This window comes from Sinocyclocheilus rhinocerous, unplaced genomic scaffold, assembly GCF_001515625.1.
Source record: "Sinocyclocheilus rhinocerous isolate Xijiao unplaced genomic scaffold, SAMN03320098_v1.1 scaffold9548, whole genome shotgun sequence".
Lineage (NCBI taxonomy): Eukaryota > Metazoa > Chordata > Actinopteri > Cypriniformes > Cyprinidae > Sinocyclocheilus > Sinocyclocheilus rhinocerous.
Genome location: NW_015655380.1, coordinates 35994 through 52557, shown reverse-complemented (window position 1 = coordinate 52557; position 16564 = coordinate 35994). Strand labels below are relative to the sequence as shown.

General features: G+C 37.3%; 2 protein-coding genes across 3 annotated transcripts in view; one reads left to right on the top strand and one right to left on the bottom strand.

The window, feature by feature from the left end:
* The window catches only part of LOC107717958 (transmembrane protein 132C), a 42254-nt gene extending 28503 nt beyond the window's left edge, over nt 1-13751 (top strand). The window contains exons 4-9 of the mRNA XM_016524864.1: nt 2671-2860; nt 5141-5284; nt 8584-8789; nt 9801-10065; nt 10183-10374; nt 12071-13751. Coding sequence (XP_016380350.1) covers nt 2671-2860; nt 5141-5284; nt 8584-8789; nt 9801-10065; nt 10183-10374; nt 12071-13456 — 2383 coding nt within the window. The 3' untranslated portion in view covers nt 13457-13751. The remainder of the gene's footprint in view (nt 1-2670; nt 2861-5140; nt 5285-8583; nt 8790-9800; nt 10066-10182; nt 10375-12070) is intronic.
* A 968-nt stretch (nt 13752-14719) lies between these two features.
* glt1d1 (glycosyltransferase 1 domain containing 1) overlaps nt 14720-16564 on the bottom strand; it is a 37832-nt gene continuing 35987 nt past the window's right edge. For both annotated transcript variants that reach the window (XM_016524861.1, XM_016524863.1), the window contains one exon: nt 14720-16072. In XM_016524861.1, the coding sequence (XP_016380347.1) occupies nt 15926-16072 (147 nt within the window). In that variant the 3' untranslated portion in view covers nt 14720-15925. The remainder of the gene's footprint in view (nt 16073-16564) is intronic.

The following is a 16564-nucleotide window of genomic DNA, read 5'->3' as shown; positions in this document are numbered from 1 at the left end:
ATTTTATTAAAGTTTTCTTTAAATGTTCCCCGTTCCCCGCCTCCTTCTTCCCGTGACTACAAACGTTGTTACATTATCAATTACTCCACCGGCCTCGCTCCGTTCCCACGGCTCTCGGCCCCGCCCCCACTCGTCACAATTACGTTTTGAATATGAATATTTTTCTTACAAAAACGCATCAATTCGCTATAGGTGGCCTTTGTTCACCCCCGGAGCCATGTGATTCACTTTTTAATGGATGGGCGCTTTTTATTTAACTTCTTTTGGACTGATGCATGCAACACCCGCTGAGTGGCATTAAACAGCTTGAAAGATCAAAGACAATTTTTAATATAACTCCGACTGGATTCGTCCAAAAGAAGAAAGTCATATACACCTAGGATGACTTGAGGGTGAGTAATTTATGGACTAATTTTCATTTTTGGGTGAACTAACCCTTTAAAAAGTATTAATTTCTTCTCAAAAAATATCTTTCTGAATAGTACTATAATTGTCCAGTAACTTCACTAAAATTGAATTACAAAACATAAGAACCTCCCAGGAAGAACTAGATGAGAAACTGAAGACAACTGGAGGAGCATCTGAGGATTCAATGTGTCTTTGAATTTGCATGTGTGTTTATTCCACAGACTCATGATCTTTGAACACTTGATCTCTGAATGCCTAAGAGCAACGTAAACATGTGTAAGGGCTGCCCATTAGAAAGCCTGTTTCCTTCCTGTATTTACCCTGTTAGCGTGCTCAGATTTGCTCTCTAGGGATCAGAGTCTGTGTACTTCAGGACACGCCGCCTCTGCTTCTCTTACACATCCGTTTTGTTATTTCCATCCCCTGATCTCTTCCTTTTTCTTTCATCTAATGATGCAGCTAATAACTAACAGGAAGTTCATTTAGGTAGTTAAAGGAACAATTTACCCAATAATAAAAATTAATCTCTTCCTGTCTTTTGTGGAACACAAAATTCATTTTTGGCTGAACTATTCCTTTAAGAAACACTCCCATGCACCTGTTTCTATGCCAGTGCGATGGGAGGGTGCATTTAGCACATGTGTAAGTATGGAAAAGACATTTAAAGCTACTCCGCTGTCCCTCTGTGCTGAAACGGGTGACAGTTTATCTGACACCTGAGCCGCAACAGATGTTCAAAACACCATTCACACAAACACACCCCCTCGAAACCCCCAAAGGGCACATATACACACACACAAACTCACCACTTCTGCACTAACGATCGCTGCCTGTTTGCATGTGGTAATGCAAGTTCGCTGGTAAATTCCCCCAAAACAATTTTCCACCTCTACAGATGTCACCTGTTACTTCCTCTACATTATATTATGAGTGTGTGTGTGTGTCTATGGAGACATGAGGCATTCATTGATAAATTCTAAAGGGCATGAACACCAAGGTCTTGGTAAGATTAGACCAGGTGCTAAATTATTTACACGAACTACTGCGGGCCATTGGCACAGGGTTGGGATTCTATAACCGTTGGCCCCAAGAACCATTCGGGCTAAACTTCCTCAAGCCGAACGTCTAACTAACTCAACAAGTCCCAAAACCTGCCTGAAACCAATAGAACCAGGAATAATTCTTCAGCAGTCTCATAGTATAATGCTTGATAATTATGCAAATGTGCTATGCATATGTATTTACATTAATTCATTTGGCAGCTGCTTAAATTCAAGGTGACTTACAGTGCATCTTACTGCAGAGGAAGTCCCTTGAAGTAACCTGAAGTGGATCCTTGCTCAAAAACACAATGGTAAAATTGTGCATATGTACGCAAGTAGTTCATCTTTTTTTTTTATGGATGGGCGCATTTTAATTAAGTGTTTTTGGACTGATGCATGCAACACCCGCTGAGTGGCATTAAACAGCTTGAAAGATCAAAGACAATTTTTAATATAACTCCGACTGGATTCGTCCAAAAGAAGAAAGTCATATACACCTAGGATGACTTGAGGGTGAGTAGTTTATGAGCTAATTTTCATTTTTGGGTGAACTAACCCTTTAAGACATTTTTACAATAGTTTGTGGAGTAATGTAAATCACTAGCTTATTTTATCAAGGACTTTTTCAAAAGTCATTTCTATGTTAATCCCAGTTTTTTTTAAATAATTGTCTTTTTGGCTGTACAAACATATCCATGCACGCATTTATATACAAGTATGCCTTCGACACAAAATAGCCATCGGAACTCTTTGGTTCATCCCCAGAGCTTGAAAGCTGTGCATTTTAAAGCTAAAATTTGAGACAGATGCATCAGATTATGGGTGATCCCATGTTCTATCGAAAGCATTATGCTGCACATTGACAGGATTGCACTACCAAGAGGTTAAAATGATATGCTTTGCTGATTGCTGAAAGGTTGATACCAAAAGCTATGTATCTTTTAAAGTCAACATGAAATCAAAATTGACCCCATTTACTTTTTACCATATAATCAGTTCCCGATGACCAAAACCACATTCTGCCCTACTTATTTTCCCTAGGAAATATGTCACATTATGCAAGTAAAATTGTGTAAATGGCAACAACGGTATATGATCAATGTACAATTATTATGTAGAATTAAACAGAGCAACTTGCAAATGCAGCAGTTTGACAGTTTGATCACAGAAGGGTTTACAGTATATAGCTTGAAGTGTTTAATGGCACATTCTGTTTCAGATTAAGTAAACTCCAAGCAGTTCTTCAGATGGATTTTGAAGTGGAGGATGTCAGCAATCAATCAGAGATTCAGGTGATTAAGTGGGAGTTGACGCTTCCTGATGAAATCAAAATGATGGGGGCGTCTGAAGGCACCATGAGGATCTACACCACTCAGAGAGACTTTGTAGGTCTGGCTCCTCTAGTTGTGGTAGGTTAAGGTTATTCATTAAAGATAGTAACAAAAATATACGAATAAATAAAACGTCTCTGTCTGAAGTTTCTATCTGAGACTGTAAAGCATCTTCATTACTTATTCACTGGCATTTTGAAAGACAGAATTGATCCAGCAGGGTACCAAGGGCTCGGCACTGACACACAACTTGTAAATGCGATAAGCTTCATCTGCAAGACCGATCGTGTTGACTTTTGGATTGTGTCCAAACATGAGCAGATTTAGGCATAATCAATCAGATTTTCTGTAGCAGCTCTAATATACAGCTGGACACTGTCCCAGAAATCTGAAAGCAGCACAGGACAGAAAATGTTTGCCAGTACTTTTTTAGGAGAGTATACTTTCTTTCTACTTTTTATACTTATAAGAGATATACAAAAAATGTAACTTAAGTATAAGAAATGTTGGTCACACTTTAGTTTGGGGACCAATTCTCACTATTTACTAACTATTAACTACGACTATTTCTTCAGTAAACCCCTAATCTGCTGCTTATTAATAGTTAGTAAGGTAGTTATTAAGTTTACTGTAGTTATGGAGTAGGATTAAGGGATCTAAAATATGGTCATGCAGAATAAAGCATTAGTATGTGCTTTTTAAATACTAATAAACAGCAGTGTTGCCAAGTCTATAGTTTTCCCGTGGAATTGGGCTACTTTAACACTGTTAAACAACACTTCAACAATTCAATTCAAGTTTATTTGTACAGCGCTTTTCACGATACAAATCATTGCAAAGCAACTTTACAGCAAATTAAGTTTCTACAATATTTAGTGGTAGCTTATCAGTGGTGACTGTCAGTCAATGTACATATGGCAGAAATGTAAGTGCAGAGACTTTAAAATTGGGGTAATATGATCATATTTTTTTGACCTGGTAAGGACTCTAGCTGCTGCATTTTGGACCACCTGTAGCTTGTTTATTGAAGATTCAGGACAACCACCTAGCAGTGCATTACAATAGTCCAGTCTAGAGGTCATGAATGCATGAACTAGCTTTTCTGCATCAGAAACAGGTAACATATTTCGTAGCTTGGCAATGTTTCTAAGATGGAAGAATGCTGTTTTTGTAACATGGGAAATATGATTTTCAAAAGACAAGTTGCTATATAATATAACACCCAGATCAACACTGGGTTGTTTTTCATGTACGCGGGTTGATGCTTCCTCATTAATGTGATATTTACCCACTGGAATGCGAATTTTACCAGGGGAACCCCATCAAAAAACAGGTATTTTACCCCCCCAGAACACTATTTTTACCGGGGGAGCCCCGTCGAAACGCCATGGGGCTAGTTTTGAGTAGCAATTGGGTGGGTTTTGTTGTGAAAACCTGGCAACCCTGATAAACAGCCAATATGCTAGTAATATGCATGCTAATAAGCAACTAGGTAATAGTGAGAATTAGTCCCTAAACTAAAGTGTTACCGGTGCCCCAGTGACAGCCAAGGGTGTGGGAAATCCATGATTTGCAGCTTGCTGGTTGCTTTTAGATCGGTTTTACAGGGCAAGGCATTTTCTCATTTCAGAGAGCATTATATTGGATAAGAAATTAATCTAACTATTTTTATTCATGAACAAAATAGTGCTGTTTGATCAGCCTAATGGTAATGGCAAATTCCTTTTCCCATTTTAAGCAAAACAATATTAATATAGCTTAGGCTTATTTTTAATGCATTACATAAAGTTAAATTAAGTGACCTTTGTTTCCTGAAAACCTGTTTCATTTATGTGAGCTGGCATTTTGCATCTGTCAGGATCTTTAAAGTTCAGAGGTTTATCCCACTAAGCTGGTGCTTCCCATTCGCTGGAGACAATATTGGGAAATGGGGTTTTGTCACGTAAAATAATCCGTTTTTGCTTTTCAATTGTTCTCATTAAAATTACTTTGATTACATAAAGTTGTATCAGTCCAAATAGTGATTTATTCATCGCACAGACCAGTTTTTTTGTAGCACGTGCGACATATATGTCGCACTGTACAGCCCTGGCATCTCTGGCCCAGATTATCTAAATAGATTGACACACTCCATTCCAACCTAAAATCCGCTTTGTGTCCCTGAACATACTATTTTTTTTTTACCTGTGAAATGGTGTTAAAAGTGCACTGATATTATGACATTAACTTCATCACTAGATTGCATAGTGTTATCATAACATGTCAAATCTCTGACCTCCATTCACAGGAGTGCTAAAGTTTAAGCTTAGCTCAGTATTAAGATCCAAAATGTAACTTTGATCCCTGTCCCCTGTGAAGGACACAGAGCTGTTGAACACTGCCGTGCTGACTGGTAAGAGGGTTACGGTGGGAGTACGAACCATTGCTGTGGAACAGGATGGTTCTGTAATGGATGTCTCTGAATTTGCTGACTGCAGCTCCACAGATGAAGATGTTCTTAAGGTACAGTCATTATACAGTTTTTACTCTTGTATCTCAGCATGGATACAGCAGCTGCAAAGTCATATCAAGCTAATATCAAACTCTCATTCTCTGTGCACATGTGAGACAAAAATTGGTCAATAACGTGATGTTAATTTTCTGTCCAAAAATTAACAGAATTTTTCTGTTAATTAATTCAAAAAGACATTAACAATCCAATTCATACAATGACTTGAATGCACCTCTCCTGTAATGAGCATGTTTTTAATTTTCTTTTATTTTTAAGGGAAATGTTTTTAATTTTCTTTTATTTTTTCATTAAGTCAAAAATAATACATTCTGATATCACAAGGAAGAAAAAAAAGCCTTATTAAAATGATTATTGAAAAGAAAACATTATTGAAGAGTTTGCATACATTTTATTACTATTATTATTTTATAGATTCATAAACCATTCTAACAAAATTTCTTCACTGTTAATTAATATTTAAGAAATCTTTTGTACAAACCTTCATGACGATGTGTCAAGGCCAGAAAGTACCTTAAAATAAAAAAAAAATTTGACTTTTTATGACAAGATTAGTTCAGATCATGTTGTGTGACTCAGTAAAAACATGATGTTTATGATTTAATAATTCATGATATTACAACAAAAAGGTTTTACCTTGAAAAGTATATATTAAAAATGTTTTAAAAGTAATTACTACAATCTGTACACATCACATGACGTTTTTTTAGTTTTTTTTTTTCAAAACCACATGAAATAAAACAAAGATTACATTTCTAAGAAATTGGCACATTTGTTTTTCATATTTGTCATAAACTCGAAGATGAAAGATGGAGTGTCTGTGAATGCATGTCATTGTCAGACAGAGGCAAAAGGTCTCAGAAGAACATCTCAGAGTCTTTTCTTGTGTATGCAACCTCTGTAACTCTGAGAGCCTGTGTTCTTGGGACAGTCCTCTGAAAGTCATTAAGCCATGTTGTGACCTCACTCAGGAGGCCTGTATCCTCTTTGTTGAGGAGGTAATCTGAAAGGACAGCTCAGCACCACACTGTGACTGCAGCCAAGATCAGAGACTTAAAAGAACTTCAGTCCTGTCTCATTCAAGGACAACATCGCTTTCTGGCCTCATTTCTTAGAATTACACAGAAATGCATTTACTTTGATGTTTTCAGTAAAAAAAAAAAAATCCAAATTTAAGATTAATAGATTATACATGAGCAAGAAACATGATGAGACTCATGTTTGGAATAGTTTCCCCAAAAATGAAAATTCTGCCATAATATACTCATACTCATGTTTTTCCAAACCAGTGTGCTGTTATTTTTGCTTCAGAAGACTTTGTCACACAGATTGTATATGGGCTATTTTCATTTCATTTTTGTGGTGTTTTTTTTATCCTTTTGGAGCTTGATATAGCATTGATACCAATACTATTTTTGGTACTTGCCGATACCGATATTTTTATTGCATTTGTAAATGTTCTGTTGTCAGTGTTTCTTTGTTTGAACATGGCGCTTATCACATGCTGTGTGGTATCGCGTTTGGTATCGGGGCATTTTAACGAGTACGAGTACAAGTACAGGAGACCAGTATCGGGCCCGATACCGATACCAGTATCGGTATTGGTGCATCCCTATTGTGTTTTAGTACATAGTTATGCTTTTGGGAGTTTTCATGTAAATAACAGCATATGGTTTGGAACAACATTTAATATTGCTTTAATTAATGACAAGACTGGTTAGTTAATATATTTATCATCCACCATTCGAAATAGCTCCAGAAAAAGCGAAACATAAAGCTCTGCATGTTACCAAGCAGCACAAAGACCATAAGCCAGTCTAGAACAGCCTATACAAGTGGAGCGGAGGGATCTGGAGTGGAGTGATTATAAAACACTCCAGATCCACACCAAGTTTTTACCTCACTGGTGAGAGAAATCTGCTCTGGGATTCTTATTGTGCTCAAGAGCATGGTCTATTTAAATCGTGTCATACTAACAAGAGACTATGCTTCTTGTTCTACAAGTTGAAAGATGTAGTTCCAAGTACACAACTTTGCGATGCTGTTTGCGAATGTTTTTTGGAACTATGCTTTTGGGAAACACTGAATCATTGAACTATGTTGGTAACAACGTAACTTGTGGACATAGTTGGCTAACTATGCTTTCGGGAAATGCACCAATTATGTGATAGAAAACACCAGTTTGGACTTTTGAAAAAATTTTCGCGAGAGAAGACATTTTTAACAAAAGGCCCACAATTGACCAATCAGAATCATGTATCCAGAAGGGGGTGTAATACATAAGGTTGATAAAAATTGTTTCCTGTTCTCTTCTAATCTGTCAATCCATCTAGCCATCCTTGCATCTATTCATCCCTCTGTGCAACTTATGCAACTACTGTACCAGACAAAACAATACATTTTTTACCTTGGTAGATGTGACATTCTGCAAACTACTTCCTTTCCCTGCTACTGGTTCTTGCTGCTGTCGTTTTGGGACGCATAGTACGTATAGACCCTCAGAGGTGCTTGTGTTGTCAATGCATTATGAAATGTTAATGTCATATTCTGTGAAAATCTGCGGCATTAGATCCATGTCTGTCGACTAATAGGATAAAAACCATAAATACTGTATTATGGATTCTGACATCTTATGCATCCATAAACATGTAATTTGCTATCCATTAAACCCTGTATATGTAAATAGTCCTTGTGTTTATAGCTGTGCATGTGTAAAACTGCCAATCAACTCAAGCCATAGCGACACATACGATATACACATTAACCTATAAATACAGTACATATTCTCTAACCTGTTTACGCTACGCAAACTTGCTTTTCCACACCATGTTGGTCTAAGTCACCCGTGTGCCATCCTCAATCTTGTTAAAATTTAATTGCATCGTAAATTATACAATTGATTTAATCATGTGGCGGCATGCATTTGGTAAGCCCATGCTGAACTGTTAAGTGAATTTGAGACTCTGTGACAGTAAACGTCTAAAGGTTACATAAAAAATGCAGCATAAGGATCAACCACTACTTCATTTTGCTGTAAATTTCTAAACTCTCAAGTTGAGTTCATTAATAAAGGAAATAACTAAAGCAATCTCAAGCAGTTGAAAAAACTGTAAATGCTGATCTGAACCTAAATTATACTTGGATTCAAAAGTCAAGTTTTTACTGGGACTAAGCACCAACAAATCCTCTTACACAAGTCCGTTCCAATCCAGCAGAACATGAAAACTAGTGTGAACAGCCTGTTTGTTCAGAGTTATAAATAACATAAAACAACATTTTTGTATGCCCTCAGGTGTCCGACAGATGCAACTTTGTCTATGTGAATGGAAAAGAAACCCAAGGGCGACTGCGGATGCTGGTGAACTTTACCTACAGTTACCTGAGTGCTCAGCTGGAGATGCAGGTGTGGTTTCCTCGTCTGCCGCTGGATATAGAGGTGTCTGATACAGAGCTGAGTCAGATCAAGAGCTGGAGGATCCCCATCATGTCCACCAAAAGGTACAAACACACAATGACCGCATTCAAATGCATAATTTCTAGTTAACGCCTATATTGTGATTAGCATTTGTCCTGAATAACAAATAAAGGAATATTTCTGTATAAATTTAATCAGCTTACAATGCATTTAAGTATCCTGTCTGCCTGAAAATTTTTTTTTTTTTTGCACTTTTTTTATTTACTTACTGTTGCTTTCTTTTTACTTTTTTTGTGGAAATGCTTAGAACAGTTGTTCTCAAACAGGGGGCCTCATTAAACTTCCAAAAGGGCCACAGGGGAAAGAAAACAAACTCAACTTAATTAAAATGCCAAAGGAAAAAAAAACTCAAAATGTAAACGTGTATATATATATATATGTATACCTGAATAATTAATTTTTTTATTTAAGAGCATTCTGAATACTCTGGAATCCCAAAATTGAACATGGTTAATTAATTTAATATATCAACACTCCCAGTTCCCTATTTTACGCACATTATCCATAATATACATGGGGTACAATAACAGGGAATAATCTGAAATGTTCAAGACATGTAAAAGACAATAGTTATTATGTAATATAAAAATGATTGCATTGATTGTAAAGATCTCTGAAAAAAATAGCACTAACACAATCCAATAGTAAGAGTTAGAACATTATAGCCAGAAAATGCTTTTAAATTCTAAATCCACTTTCAGACAGGGTCAAGTAGATTATGAATTGCGGAAAAATTGTGAATAAGATTGTGTAAGGTTATGAGTAGTTTAAATACTATTGCATAATGGATTACATGAAGTAGAAACAGCCCCTCATTAATTCAGTTTGATCTAATCAGTGTCTCATGCGTGCTCATGACTGTTTTGAACTTGCCTGAAGGCATTTTGAACATGATTTGAATTTTATAAATTTGTGCATGTGGGTTCATTTCCAAATGAGGCCTTATCTAAGCTGTTATGAAGACCATAAAAGGTAACAGATGGAGTTACATGACTATAAGTGGGTTGTCAGTAACATCTGTATGTCCCTGACAGCAAACCAGGCTGGAGCAGTGAGGAAGAGCGTAAGGGTCGGGGTTGTATGCTGCAGTTCCAGCATGCTCTGGTCCGAGTTCTCACACACTTTGTGGCAGAACAGTCAGGCCCTCGGGAGCCACAGGCCTTCTTCCTGGGCTCTGATTGGCAGGTGGATGTGACCAGGTTGGTGCAGTACTTCCTGAAGGTGGAGGACACTAATATTGCCCATCTGCAGGCAGGCAGGATTCTGTCAGGACAAGATGTGGGCACCACGTCTATAAAGGTAAAATTGAATCTGTTGAGTTTGGCTTACATACGACAAAAGTATTGGGCCAGGCCACACATAAATCAGTATTGATCTCATGCAGGCCTCAATAACCAGGTGTCTCCCTTTGTGTAGGTCCTTTCCCCGTTGTCAGACTCCATCCTGGCAGAGAAGATGGTGAGGGTTGTGGATGATCGAGTGACCATCACTGAATTGGGCCTGCAGTTGGTCAGTGGTCTCACACTCAGCCTGCAGCTCAGTACAGGAAGTAACCGAGTCATCAGCACCACGGCAACCACACAGGAAGTGCTCAGCAATCCTAAACAAGTAATTTAACAGCACTTACTTTAATCCTAACCAAAATTTGGGGCACCTATTAATGTCCAAAACACTGATTTGTCTGATTTTACAATTTTCAAACAATAAATATTTAATAAATTTAAACTGATACATTTGGTATATTTACATTTTAAACCTAAATAATTGGTAACAGGTTGGAAGTAAAAGGATTGCTAATTTAGCCATTAAAGGGGTCATCGGATGCCCATTTTCCACAGTTTGATATGATTCTTTAGGGTCTTAATGAAAAGTCTATAACATACTTTGGTTAAAATTTCTCAATGGTAGTGTAAAACAACACCCTTTTTACCCTGTCAAAAACAGCTCTGTTTATAGCAAGCCGTTTTTTTTGCATGTCTCTTTAAATGCAAATGAGCTCTGCGATTAAAATATTTTAACTCCGTTAACGCACTGGCCCCGCCCCCAGACCTGTACTTCATCTTACATTTCATACAGTTGCCTTTTTACAAATATTATGCAGGGCAACAACTCCATAAATTCAGTTATGCCCTAAAAATCAAGATACTGTTGCAAAAATGCTCCTGTATGAGTTTTTGTCTCATATTTATATCACATGATAAGCGATATTACACGAGCAGCGAGAGCAGTATCACACTGAGTGCTGTTTTTGTCTCTAATATAACAAGTGCATATGTGATTTTATACAACAGTTCAGTAAATAAGAAGTTAATATTGTGTTATATTTTAAACACAATATTGTCTGTTTTTGCTCAGTTTTGCCAACAACAATATTATCTATAAAGCCACAACAGAATTGTTGCGTGTCTCCGAGCAACACAGCGTGTTTAGTTTCTGAACGAATCCGCGGTTTGAACGAATCGTGTGAATCAATGATTCAAAGCCCCATTCATAAAATGAGCCGTTTACTGAATTTCTGAATGAATCAGCCGTTCGAAGGAATCGCATGAATGACTCATAAAGACATTTACCGCCACCTGCTGGCAGATTTAGTTTCTTATTTAGAGTATTATTTCATTAAAAAAATAATAATAATAAAAAAAACTTAAAGGGTTAATTCACCCAAAAATTTGTAATTATGTCATCATTTAGGCCTACTCAAACCTGAGTGACTTACTTTCTTTTGTGAAACAAAAATATTTTTAAAGACTGTTTTGGTTACCAATAACTTCCATTGCATAAACGAAAAACAAAACAAAACTGAGATGTTTCTCAAATTATCTTCTTTTATGTTCCATAGTTCATGTTGGGCCATTGTAGCCTAAACCTTTATGTGTAATAAATTGTATGTTGAATAAAATAAAATATATAAAGCTACTATTTGTAATGTCTTAATACTTTCTCATTTAACACAAAAATAGCATTAAATAATCTTTTGGGGTTATTTTCACACACAAATGTAATTTGTGGTTATTTTGATAAATTAATCAACACATCATGTAATTAATTACATAAAAAATTTTAATTGTCTGACAGCCCTAATATATATATATATATATATATTTGTGTTGTCACGATACCAACATTTCAGTCTGTAGTTGGTACCAAATTCTAGAACAATTTAATGGTTCACTCTATACCAATTTTGGTTCCATAGAAAGGAATAAAATAAAAAAATAGTAACATTTACAGTGTCCTTGCTACATGTTACATGTGCAAGACACAATACAGAACATGGCCAAATTCAATTTTATTCTTATTGCAGGAGGCAGTGTTGAGCTCCTGGCTGCAATTTAGCGATGGCTCCCTCACCCCACTGGACATTTATGATCCTACTCACTATCGCCTGGCTGTGACATCACTGGATGAGGGTGTGATCTCTGTGCAGGACTCACCTATAACTATAGTGGCAGAAGGTGAAGGCCAAGGAACACTGGTGAGAGCCGAGATGACCATTTGTGAGGTCTGTCAGAAATCCAAGCGCAAAAGCACTTTAGCTGTTGGCACTGGGAGCTTAACGGTAAAGTTCCAGACAAACAGCAAACGTCCTGACAATAGCAGCACCAACAATAATGACACGGGAAACAGCACAGGACTACTTGCTGGTGTCGCTGGGAAAGACAACAGCAGTAAGCGTGGTGATGAAGGAGAGGAGGCAGACTCTGAAAAGAAACTGCAGCAACCAGAACAGGTTTCAAGCAGAAATTCAGAGTCTGAGCGAGAGGAAAGTGCCTTGAAGATCACCACCACAGCCAAGTCGACAGCGCGAGACTCAACTGTTGGCAGCATTGCAAATAATTTGGGAATGGGACGGGCTAATGATGCCTCGGATGGAGTCAGTAAACCTGGGAATATTTTAAATAGTGGAAATTTTTTTAGTACAGGAAAAGCTGGCAACGATGGTCGAACAGGAATTTCCTGGAGTAGCAATGAGGTTCCTGAGGGTTCAGTGTTGAGCACTGGGAAAGCTTCTGGGAACTTAGTGAACTACAATAACTACCCTCCCCAAGTGGAAATCCCCAAACAGAAGCCAAAAAATGATTATAGAGACGATGATGACGACGATGATGACATTGAGGGACCACTACCAAACCGGCCACTTACAGACCTGGAGATCGGGATGTATGCATTACTGGGAGTCTTCTGCTTGGCTATCATAGTATTTATGGTAAATTGTGTATCATACTTGGTTAAATTTAGGCACAAGCAGACGCCTGGTCAAGTTTCTGAGCAGACTGGTCACCGGCATGATTGGGTATGGCTGGGAACAGATGCTGAGCTGGTTATGAACGTCACTGGAAGCCCGTTACAGCAGGACGCTCATAATACATCTGTGATCGACATAGGACCCAATACAGAGCCTTGTGGTACTCTCAACCGAAGGACCTCTTGCCAGGTGTCTTCTGTATCAAATGACTCTAATGTTTTGTGTGTAGGTTCCCCTACAGCAAAACCAGTCCGAAGTGAATCCCTACACTCACCCACTAGTAAGAGGAAAAGGGTCCAGTTCACCACCTTCACATCCTTGGATCGGCAGACTCCTCCCAAAATGTTACAACAAGAGAATGGACATGGAATTAACTGGGTGGGAAAGGAGGACAGCTGTATGACACCTGTGGTGCCAGCTGCTGAGTCTTTGCAACAGCTTTGATTGTTGGCTCACATGCAGCCTAATTTATGCACCCATAATGTATATCTCTATACCAGGGCTGGGCAACTCTGGTCCACTGTCCAGCAGAGTTTAGCGCCAACCTATGGTCACCTGAATGCCTTTTTTCTTTAGAAAAGTCGTACTGTTGGTCTGTGCTACACAGGGTTATGATCAGTACAGTTCCATTGCTTTCATAAGGTGTGACAGGTGTGACATTTTCTTTGTGATTAGACTTTGTGAAAGATTGATTCTGCCTTGATTACTAATCATGATAAAAAGGAGAGAACACAATCCCCCCCCCCAAAAAAAACACCTTGAAGTTATCAGCTAAGCTCATTTTTTGTCTTTCTTAATGAGTTTTTCATTGGGGAATTTAAAGAATTAAGAGAATAAATTGTCATTCTTTCTCTAGAGCCAAACTCTGAGATAATGCTACATTACACTTGTGTTTGACTGTTACTCTGCATCCTTCCATTTTTTTATACAAAAGTGCATGTGATTATTGTACAGATAAAAGTTCACTTTGAAGATATTTTACCACCCTGCATTTATACGTACATTCAATTGTTTAATTTTCCATTAAAAAGTCACACGATAAAGCCACGTTCAGTGCTTTGTGCTATATGAAATAAAAACCATTTCATTGTAATTGAATGGTGGTTTTTATCTTTTGTAATCTGTTATCTTTCAGTACTCAAATATAAAGCACTGTTGGCGTGTCCCAGGTTTTCATATTGGTAAAAACATTTGTGGTAACCAGGTGTGGAGGTAATTGAAAATAACCATTTCATTGTAATTGAATGGTGGTTTTTATCTTTTGTAATCTGTTATCTTTCAGTACTCAAATATAAAGCACTGTTGGCGTGTCCCAGGTTTTCATATTGGTAAAAACATTTGTGGTAACTCCAGGTGTGGAGGTAATTGAAAATAGTAGTAAAAACGTCTCTAGGTTACGTATGAAACCATGGTTCCCCGAGGGAACGAGACGCTGTTCCCAAAGCGACTTCGACGCAGCTCGAGTTCCTGAAGGGGAACCTATTTTACATTTTCTGAAGAAAATGAGTGGCACTTACCCATACAAAACTCCACATAACCGCAAAGTTGGAGTTGGACAATTTTCTCACAATGTAACAATATTCTTCACAATGTAACAATATTCTGGTGCAAACATATGGCTGAGACCACACACAGGCCAAAAATGTCAATGAGTTCAGAGCACCACTAATGTATATATTTTACTGTACCTCTATAGATGAACTGAAATTCAACAGAAGTTTGTATACAAGTGTTTACAGTATATTTTATTGTGCCATGAAAGTAAAAGAAATGTAGATACAATCATAGAAAGTCGTGGTTTAAGATTTGAGACATACAGTCTTAGTTACAAACAGAATAAATATTTTATGTTTAGCAAAACCTCTAAACACAAACCTTAATCCCTGAACAAAGTAACTTTCATGAATAAATTTAAATTCCTCCGAAGAATAAATGTGTCCTTTAAAAACAATCTTGTGTTTCATTTCTTGTACAGAGAGCATCACTGTTCTTCATCTGGGCTTAAGAGAAAAACCAGTTTGGCAGCTGAATCAGCTTATGACAAACAGAGAATTGTCTTTGGAGTTTATTAAGCCTGTAAATCTTGGCCTTGACACAGTTTAACATTTTTAAAACAAAATTTTACTACATTAAAAGCAGGATGTAATTTGTTCCAAACAAGCTAAATGTAACACCTCTGAAACTGGAGCCGGCATCTATTTGAGTGGATTTCCCACCTCATACCTTACATTTGTTGAGTAAAATCAAATATAGTACATTTTAGACATTTTTAGTTAATCGTATGTCTTGCCTGTCATGTCATATCACATATGCACACATGAACACAAGCTGTCTGTTCAGTTCAAGCTGAGATCCTCCTAAGACTAGGAAACTTTCTTGCTAGCAAAGTAATGTCAACATTCTTCAACCCAGAAAACTCACAACCACTGTGGTAACACTGGCACTTTTATACCCAATCTTCACTACAAACAAGCAACACAACAAAAGTAGAACTCAAACACTTGCAAACATGCAGCTGTCTGTGCACACAGCAAGAGCTTGGCCTTGTGCAGTGTCGAATGAATGTCAGGTACACGCTTCTAGATAAATTACTACCCCTCAAAAAAGAAAAACTGCCAGATCGGTCACCTGCCCTTGTTCCAAGGCCTGATAAATTGTAATTTAAACACTCACTAAATGTATAGTAAAATGTATGTCCCTTTTATACCTGGTGAAACAAAAGAAGTCAACGTCCTATAAATATATCTTTCCTGTTTATCCTACTTTAGAGACAAATGGCCACCATTATCGTGGCAGTCATGGGAGAGGCTTGCATATCCAACTGAAATGCAGTCAAAAGCTCTAGAAAGAGCACAAAGCTCTTAAAGTTAAAGTTCTTAAAGACCTGAGACACATGTTAGTCCCATCAAACTGTCAGTGAAGAGTCTCCACCAGTTTCTGATAGGCTATTCTCTCCTTCATCGGGTTGTGGCAAGTTGTAATGTAATTCTTTCCGTTTCTCACCAGTCTTTCCTGGAGCTCATGGTCATCCAGAAGTTTTCTGGACATGCTTACAAATTCCTGTAGATACAAGAACATTGAGATTCTTGTTAACGCTTCACATGTCTTTTTTCTTTTCTTTTCTGTTATCCATGAAATATCCATGAATTTATCTATTTTCAAAACGTTTATTTGATGTTTCTATACACAAACACACAACCTTTCAAAACTTTTGGGTCATTAAGATTTTTTTTTTTAAAGAAATGAATACTTGGTAGTAAGCAAGGATACATTAAGTTGAAGTGACAGTAAAGACTTTGAAAAAATAAATGCTGTTCTTTTGAACTTTTTATTTATCAAAGAATGATTATAAAGTCTGTGTGCTACACTACATTCTTTATTATTAAACGAAGTAATTAGAATAACGTCAGTCTACATTAATCAACACATTCTTGATATTTTGAGCACTCAGTTGAAAATGTACACATAACGTATCAATCGTACTAACGTATTTGTTAGTCCAAATAAAGAAGATTAGAAGCCAATGAAGATAATTGCAAAAGAGATATTTTT